This window comes from Salvelinus namaycush, unplaced genomic scaffold, assembly GCF_016432855.1.
Source record: "Salvelinus namaycush isolate Seneca unplaced genomic scaffold, SaNama_1.0 Scaffold484, whole genome shotgun sequence".
NCBI classification, from domain to species: Eukaryota; Metazoa; Chordata; class Actinopteri; order Salmoniformes; family Salmonidae; genus Salvelinus; species Salvelinus namaycush.
Window position 1 is genome coordinate 67,501 of NW_024061180.1, and position 9,739 is coordinate 77,239.

General features: G+C 42.3%; 1 protein-coding gene across 1 annotated transcript in view; it reads left to right on the forward strand.

Moving 5' to 3' along the window:
- LOC120041590 (inactive phospholipase D5-like) overlaps positions 1-9,290 on the forward strand; it is a 21,579-nt gene extending 12,289 nt beyond the window's left edge. Inside the window, exons 2-10 of the mRNA XM_038986458.1 lie at positions 3,573-3,709; positions 3,961-4,107; positions 4,389-4,519; positions 5,475-5,602; positions 6,291-6,488; positions 7,642-7,793; positions 8,134-8,299; positions 8,621-8,711; positions 9,061-9,290. Coding sequence (XP_038842386.1) covers positions 3,573-3,709; positions 3,961-4,107; positions 4,389-4,519; positions 5,475-5,602; positions 6,291-6,488; positions 7,642-7,793; positions 8,134-8,299; positions 8,621-8,711; positions 9,061-9,290 — 1,380 coding nt within the window. The remainder of the gene's footprint in view (positions 1-3,572; positions 3,710-3,960; positions 4,108-4,388; positions 4,520-5,474; positions 5,603-6,290; positions 6,489-7,641; positions 7,794-8,133; positions 8,300-8,620; positions 8,712-9,060) is intronic.
- The last annotated feature ends 449 nt before the right edge of the window (positions 9,291-9,739 follow it).

The following is a 9,739-nucleotide window of genomic DNA, read 5'->3' on the forward strand; positions in this document are numbered from 1 at the left end:
TTAAATTATATAAATAAATAACATTTTGCTGTGGAATTAAAAATGATACCAGAAAATGTCATTCTGGGTTTATGCCGGGATAGTTTCTGTGAAATCTGTTCATTTATCTGACAGGTCTGGCTTGTATTTGTTGCGGATGAATTTCCCCATGGGTATTAACCCCAGCGAAACGTGGCGAGGTCCTTGACTCGGCTAAATTAATTGAAGGGAGGAGCGGTTCCCTCGTTCCCTTGGCGCGACAGACGAGTGCAAAGTGCATCCGGGCTGTTTCTCCTTCTTTCCGCATGATCGCTCGAGACAGACAGGGCGGAGAGTAGATGATGGACCGGGTTTGAAATTGACTTGACAATATTTTTCTATGTGGACTGAGGAGTGACTCTTCACTAGCTGTCAAAAGTTGTATTGTTTTTTCTGACTTCGACAATTCTTTGTTTTGCTTCACTGGCAAAAGTTTCATAGGTTGTGAATGATGGTACATTTCTGACTGCTTGAAGTTTTAAACAGCTACTGGAAAAAGATGAAAATGTGCACTGCTCCTTCACCCAAAGCCACTAAACAAGCTGACAAGGGGCCAGAGAGGGATGGTGATGAAAATACTAAATCTAGCTGTCAGAAGTTTAATTGATTGTAATGGTGGCAAATTCTTGACTACATAGAATCTTAAAAAACTACAGTTGTGGAAGAAGGATTCAGGGCAAAGCTCCCTCACCCAAAGACAGTAGACAAGCTGGCAGGGGCCAAGGGAGGATGTTGATTCAAATTCAAAATGGGAGATAAAAAGAGAGAAAGAGAATAGATAATGTGATGGTGACAGCCACACACAGCGCAACACTGATACAGGCGCCGTCAACAGTCGTGGCGAGCTAAGCAAAACAGAACTGCCGGCAGCACTTTTAAATGAAGAAAGAAAATGGGGACTTCTTGAGGATACCTGTCAGAAGAGAGATCTATATTCTGACCATTGACCACATTGACTTGGCCCTCAATTAAAGCGACATACATCAAACCCACTAGGAGAAGGAAGAAGAAAAATGTTATCTTTACTGTCCCTCAAGGGGATGTGTCTTCAAGACACAATACTGTTGTATAAAATAGATACTTACACTCAGGGGCGTAACTTTCACTGGGGCATGTCCCCCCCCCTAACATTCTGTATTTGCATTTTTGTCCTCCCAGTTTTATCATTGGAATGTGATACAAAACGAGGCAACGTCGTGCTTTAGGACCATGCGGACGCCTCCGAGTGGTCGGGTAGGCTGTTTAGAGTGTTTATCTGACTGGGTAAAAAAAAATATATACAAAAAAATATATAATAAGTTGCGCCCCTTATACTATTACACATGTAATTTACATCTACTACACATAGTGTTACAATACATACATTGCACTAAGTAAGGATTGTAAACAAACAAAAAAAGACACCAAAAGTAGTACACAGTCACACACGGTCGCAATACAGCAAAGTAGCTGGTTTAAGGTTTAATAAAATCCTTTCAGCTCTGATGCGCCTGAACAAAGCAGGCGGGCGTAGGGCAGCTGTAGAAAAGCCCTACATACCTAAGCCCCTGTTCTTTAACTTCAATAGAACAGTGTTTTCCTTCTTTCTTTCCTTTAAACATAGTTTTACTGTGAATCAAATTTGCCTTCATTTTGGTTTGGAAGTGTAAGGTTCTGTATTTATTTTCTTAGTCAACCTTGTGTTCTGTTTTGTTGTGTTCTTGAACGTAGCCCTGTCTTTCATTTTTGTTCATTGATTTCACCTGTGTTCGTTTCTCACCTGGTCTCATCAGCTCCTTATTTAGTTCAGTTCATTCTGTTTGTGCCTTTGTGAGGTATTGTTCATTTTGACTCTACTAAGCCTTTTCCTATCTCGTTTGTGAGAACCAGTTATAGCCATCGGTACTAGTTTTGTTTCTCCTGCCTGTTAATGACCATTGCCTGCCTTTGACCACGATTCCTGCCTTCTACGAAGGCGAAATAAACACCTGCCGTGCTCTGATCATGAATCTACACCTTTTTCTCCCTGTGTATTCATTACAGGAAGACTGTTCCACTTCACTTGTCCCCTCAGCTTCTTCTTAGCATAAAGTAGGATTTGAGAGATATTGGCCGTGTGTGTGCTGGTCCCCAGGGAAAAGGAATCCATGGACCATATGCACATTTCATTAATGACTTGTGATCCCTCCATCCTCATTCAAAACTGACCATATAGTACAAGACCCCTACAGATGTAGGATCTTCATTTGATCACTCTTTGTGGCTGAGAATTTTCAGGACTATTCTATTAGTTCCATTTAGCTAGGCAAGCTCAATCATCAGACACAGGTCAAGTATTTGAAATGATTTCAACTCATAAGGAACCAATTTGCCAAGTGTCGTGACTATCAAAGAGATGGGGCCTAGTTCAGCTTTCCTCAAGTCAAAATGTGACACAATATAAAATTGTAATTCTTTGTTTTCAAATGCCATGCAATAGAGCATTATAACAGCCTTCCCTCTCCAACCTAAACTCAAGTGTTCCACTACAGCATGTACTGTATCGTGTGTGGGAGGATGGCAGGATCTCTAGAATAGGACATCCACCATCAATATTCAATATATTACCATTAGACTCTAAGCTAGCATCGTCCATTCTCAGCCCATTCATTTGGAATGCCTGGAGCTAGCCACCGGAGGATTGCAGCCGAGGAAATGTGCTCCGCAGCCTCCAATGAGAATTGATTACTTCCACTGTCCGGCCACACACACTCAATGCCTGCTTTAAGTATGGAACATACCTTCCTTTGTCACATCTGATGTCTGACTACACAGTCCAATGACGTTCTATTTGGGTTATTGATTCGTAAAATCCTGACTGCTGATCAATTGTATTGATGATTGATATACAAATCTAATGGAGGATGATTTTCTTGTTGTGTAACACCTGAGAACTAATGGACTTGTCAACAGTTAATCTTGTCAGTTTTGCTTCTTGGCTGAGATTAGTCCTAATCAGGAAAGAAGAGATTGAGGTGCATTTAATAAATCCATTGCGGTTCCTTTCAAAAACAGTTAGTTGTCAGTTTTGCTCCCTTGGCTGCATTTCTATTAGTCATAATCTGGGATGTAAACAAATTACAAGGGGACAGATTGAGATTTAGGTTGAGGTGCATTCAATATCCCCATTGAGGTTCCTTTTAATTACACTCAGGAAACGTTACAACTGATTACTGGGTTGATGTGGATAATGTTCTTTAGGGCATACGTTTTAAATTATTTTACAATGGAAAACAAGTATTTGTGTTACCTATTGGATAACTCCAGGGTCGTATTCATTAGGGCACACCATATCTAAGTATTTTGCAACAGAAAACAAACATTACCCTTTCTCATTGGACAAGTCCAGGCTGTCCGTCCATGTTTCAGTCTGTTTGCTGCCTAATGAACACAACCCTGATTTGATGTGTTTTGTTTTTCTCTGTGTCTTTCAGTCCCAACAGAAGTCCACTTTAGTCATCCATATTTCATTCTATTTTCTTCCGTTTGGTGTCTAATGAACACAATCATGATGTGTGTTCCTCCCTGTCTTCCAGTCTCAGCAGAAGTGCATCGCCATCTTTGCTCTGCTGTGCTGCTTCGCTGTGCTGGTGGCTCTCACCTTCTCCGCTGTAGACGTCTGGGGGGAGGACGAGGACGGAATCACAGAAGAGAACTGTAACAGACACTGTCGGTAAGAGGTACAGGAACTATAATCAAGGAACCCAGAACCAAATACTTGCGCTAGCTAAATGAAAGTCATTACAAAGGTCCTAAACAGTCTGCAGGACTACCTATCTGTAACAAGTAAATCTACATGCCTACAACATTGTCATAACTGACAGGAGTCAGAATCTTCCAAGGCCCTAAGATGCTATCATAAACATAGGCCATAGATGTCTGCATAATACTTTTTATGATTAAAACTGTATGCTTTCTCATCAGCATTGTCCTTGTGGAGAACATTCCGGAGGACCTCCCCCTTTCCATAGATGGTACAACCCACGTGCCCCTCTCCACAGGCCTCAACAGCCTGTTGGACCAGGCCAAGCACTCAGTGGAGGTGGTATCTCCCGTCTGGAACCTCAACTCATGGGACCAAGAGACATGGCCCAACTCTGGCAAACAGGTATCATGTGACAAGATTGGCACTGCTACTTCTTCATCTTCTTCTACTTCTTCTTCTTCATCATCATATATCGCAAACTATAAAACTATGGACCGTTCTACAAATGTTCTACTTTGGCAAAGTGCTATTCCATTATATCAGCAGTGCGCCCAGCAGCAGAAATTGATACTAAGCCACACAAAACCTGCAACAGTCTTTGGATAAGGACATTCACAGAGCAAAGGGAACAATAACATTCATACTGTACATATCCTTTTATGTCTCAGGGCCAGCTTCTGTTCCAGAGACTGCTCAACCTCAAGACTCGGGAGGTTAAATTGAAGATTGCCAGCAGTCTCACAGACTCTGCTGAACTGCAGAAACTAACAGAGCATGGTAAGTGACACTTCATTCATATCACTCCACATAATATATAAAAACAGCAATGTATTATTCATTGATGGCCTATAGTACTGTGTGTGCCCAATTATGCATACAGATGTAAGAGCTTAATTGAATAACTATTTTGTTGTTGAGAATTTTCCTGCACGGCAGAAATGCAAACTTGTAGTGTATTTGAGTTTTTAAAAGGCTTCTAAAATCGATCATTTCCACATTGAAAATTCAGACTTGATTTGCCCTAACAAAAAATATATCAACCCCTACAGAAATGTCCATGAATTATAATCCACATAATAATTCAAATTTCCTCTTGCTGCAGGATTATTTTCCTGCTGTAGCAAACTTACTCAAATTTAGACCCTACGTCTGTAGGCTACAGTGTCTCATATTTATCTTAAGGAAAGCAGATACAGCACTTTATGTAACATTTTGTCATACCCGTGGTATACTGTCTGATATACTACCGCTGTCAGCCAATCAGCATTTAGGGCTCGAACCACCCAGTTTATACAACATTTTATATAACATCCATCACAGTAGGAGCTCCAATCTCACTCCTTGAGCTCTCCGGCAAACTTGAGTCCACAAGGTCAAACAACATGAATGTGCAAATGGATCCAACTTAACTGCTTCCTTGTCAAATTGGGCTGCCTCCTGCCTCCAAGGCTGCCTGTACGTCTTTCTGTCAGCCACAGGCCACGTTGGCCTTTCTTCTCCAATGTGGACGTGATTTAAGGGGCAATAGAAACAGGGCTTTAGTAGCCTAAATGTTTGTCTGGAGGTTGTGTCCTTCAGCAAGGCACTTTACTGCTCCCTTCTAATCTGCTCCTGGGGTTCTACACTGAGGCCGTCCCTGTGGGCTGATTAGGCAAAAAGACCCATTTCCATTCTCTCCAAGAAAATGGACAACAAAATATTCTTCTTCCCTGACTTCATTTTCCCCCTGCAGGTGCCGAGGTTCGCTTTGTGAATATGTCAGCTCTGACCAGAGGCGGACTGCACTCCAATTTCTGGGTTGTTGATAGGAAGCACGTGTTCATTGGCAGTGCCAGCATGGACTGGAGATCACTGTCCAAGGTACCAGTTCTAGACTAGGGTTTCCCAAACTCGGTCCTGGGTCCCCGTGGGTGCATGTTTTGGTTTTTACCCTAACACTACACAGCTGATTCAAATAACCAACTCATCATCAACCTTTGATTATTTGAATCGGCTGTGTGGTGTTAGGGCAAATACCAAAACGTGCACCCAGTGAGGGCCCCAGGACCGAGTTTGGGAAACCCTGATCTAGTCCATTAGTGATTAGAGAAGTGATTACCTGGCACTTTCATGCCCTAATGCCAGCTGGTGGTAGAACTCCCATTGAATGTAATTAACATATTGGCCAATGAGGAGTCAACACACACACACACACACACACACACAACCACACACACACAACCAAACACACACACCGTGCAAGATAACAGAAATCTACACACTCTAGCAGAAATGTCAGCAGAGAACAGAAATTTCTCAAGGTCCTGTACATGCAATAATGAGCTGTCAGCAGTCTTTGTCAGCTGAACTAAACAGGTATATAGTCCACAAACACAATACACTGAAACAAACAATGTTTTCATCAGACAAGTATTCACTTATAGTGCATATCTAGTCTGAGGAGTCCCTCAGCCGTCCAGTCAACACACTCATTCTCTCTTTAATAACCAGACAGTTAACCACATTGCCTCCTCCTCTCCCTCTGTCTCTTCCCTGCATCTCTCCACAGAGGAAGGAGTTGGGGGTGATGGTTTATAACTGCAGCTGTCTGGCTATAGACCTCCATAGGGTCTTCTCCTTTTACTGGCAGCTCCAGTACAGAGACTACATCCCTTCTATCTGGTCCAAGAGAGTCACGGCCCTCTACGGCAAGGACAGCCCCGTAACGCTGTACCTCAATGATACAGAGGTTACCGCTTATGTGTCGGTGAGGATTTGTTATTATGTACTATGTATTACATAGAGCAGATCGGTGGAGGCTGGTGGAGGGAGGAATTGGCAGATGGGCTGCGTTCCATTTCTTCCATCCCAGGCATTACAATGAGCCTGTCCTCCGATGTATAGTGACACCAGCCACCACTGGTCTACAAACCATAATATTGTCTTGCTATAGGAGTTTTGGAGTTATGTTTCTACACTCTTGTTGAAATGGAGTAGAATAACCATAACTAACCCTAACCCTAACTAACCCTAATCCTAATTTACCCTAATTTACCCTAACCATAGCCCTAACTAACTCTAACCAACCCTAACCAATCCTAACTTACTCTAACCCTAACTAATCCTAATTTACCCTAACCCTAACTAACCCTAACTAGCCCTAACCATAACTAGCCCTAACCATAACTAACCCTACCCCGAAACAGTTTTACTAGACATCTTATTACTTGACCAGGCAGCTGATATTTACAAAATGTTCTTGTACCCTAGAATGTTCTGAACTAGATGGACAAAAGCTTTACAAAACATTATGACACCCATAACAGATTGCTTTATCAATTATTAAACCGACACCCATCCGGGTGATTAATCATGTAAATGTTACGCAGAGAAACGAATGAAATGTCTCCGTTCTAATTTGACAGTAATGAATCTCTCCATCCCCCTAGGGATGATATGTTGATCAGCTACAGAGAATATATTCATCATCGTAACAGGAAGTAATGATGGTATGGCGTCCTACTGTGATGCTGCTGTTGGCAAACCTTGCCCTCCTCCTCTGCCTCCGCTCCACTCAGCTCACTTCTGACAATGACGCATGTTGGGGTTATGTCCGTCCTCGTTTCGCCCGCTACTCCCCCCCACGTCTCAGACTATATTAAATATTGAGACTGCTTGAAATGGGAATTTGGAAAATAACCTTTGTTTTGAAAGTGTGAAATATAGGCTAAAAGAGGGCTTTGGCTGTCACATAGAAGGCAGTAATAAAGTGAAGCTATGAAACGTTGACGCTCTACTTATTGAAATAGTTGACAGTCTTTAATATAACCTGCAATCAACACAAGTCAAATTGAATCATTTGAATGTGTGTTCTCATCTTAATTATGATTCCTTTCTTGGTTCCTTCCTTCCCTCCTCAGACCTCTCCTGACCTCTTCTGTCCTAAGGATCGGGCCAAGGACATAGATGTCATACAGCATGTGATGCAGGACGCCAAGTTGTTCATCTACATCTCTGTCACAGACTACCTTCCCCTACTCATCAGAAGGTCTGGAGGGTCTTTAGTTTCAAGGTGATGCTTCTCAATATCCGATAATGAGCCTATTCATCTATTCACAATGTGCTCATTATAGTCGGACCAATGACATAATATATGTCATAAAAGCTGTAGCTATACTTTCTGCATTCTGCAATCGGAGTGCAACCATAGTTTGCATCCGTGCCTTGATTTATGAATTTGAGAGCCCAAACCCTCAGCTTTTTAGCAAACCAAGTGGCAGGGGTGCCATTGGCTGAAACACAAATGAAGGATTGTGGCTGAAGGTGTTAGCTAAAAGTGTTCTTCTAAGACCCTGTGGTACTCTGCTGTGCATCTCATTTCCTGTAACTTTGTGACCCTTCCATCGACACAGATACTGGTCTCCTATCGATGAGATGATACGTGAGGCTGTGGTCCTGAGAGGGGTCAAAGTTCGTATGCTAATTAGTTTCTGGAAGCAGACCCACCCGCTCACCTTTAACTTCATTATGTCCCTCAAGTCACTGTGCATGGAGCTGGCCAACTGCTCCCTAGAAGTGGTGAGTGAATGAAAAGAAAGACTGTGAAATGCCTATTAAAGAGATGTACTGTATAATACACTCCAAAATACCATGTACTCTCGCTGGTTTTACACAATCAATGGTGTGGGTGACTTCATCTCGACATTAGACTACTTGTGAGGTCTAAAAACATTGATCTTGGACTGTAATATTCCTTTCAGATTGAAGTGGCTCAGGAATTCAGATGTGTGATGGCTCGTTGAGTTTTAAAGCAACTTGAAGCCGTACAGTGCACTAGCGTTGCCTCTATTGCGGTGGAAATCAATTTGTTTTTATGACTTTAATCTTCTATTCCTGCAGAAGTTTTTTAGCAGGAGGGAGCAAATGGCCAATAGTCAACCAGGAATCAACCACAATAAGTACATGGTGACCGACAGTGCTGTGTACATAGGTCAGTGATTCAGATGTCACTGGGAATCTACTGTATCATTGATTATACAATTATTTATACGGAGAAGACATACAATATGTATTATCCTTTACTCTTAACCCCCACCTCCCCACACACACACACACACACACACACACACACACACACACACACACACACACACACACACACACACACACACACACACACACACACACACACACACACACACACACACACACACACACATTTTGGAGAGGAGCAAAGAGTCAGCCACAGTTCAGCACTCCCTAGAGCTAGTTTGAAATGCAGTACCTTGCTCAGGGCACAATGGTATGATATCTGATGTGCGCTGCCTCTATTTCCTCAGGTAATCACGACTGGGTGGGGAGTGAGTTTGCCTATAACGCTGGGACCGGACTCGTCATCAAACCAACACAAACTCTCAAGGAGAGGGGCGCCACAATCCTGGAACAGGTGAAGGCTGTATTCGAGAGAGACTGGCATTCGCGCTACGCTAAAACCCTACAGGCCAGTAATAGGACTCCAGAGGGTAGCAAATACAGGAACCTCCACAACAACCAGAGGTCAAGAGTCTGACGGATAACAAGGAGGGCAAAGAGACCTGGAATGAGTCTAACGAACCCTATTAATAAACTATCAGCACAACTTTCCCTTTAACTTGTCACGTTTTGCTGCGGTTTGCTGTGGTGTGTTCTAATGAATACACCCCATGTTTGATGACGGCCAAATATGGATTATCCTGAAGATGCACAAATCTGGTTATGTGGACCATTATATGCATTATTATACGCATGAGCGGCATGGAGGTTGAACATAAAAGACTATTCTAATGGTGTCATTTTTTTCAGGACCTCTACATTTACACACACTGAAGTATATATGCATTTTGTATTGTTTGAATATGCATTCAGTTTGACAAGAATACCTCAGTATTTTAACCTTTTATAATAATCCATATAACCACTAAAAAAATCATAGTAAACATAAAATGCTTTGCCTTAATTATAATTCACATGCTTACATGG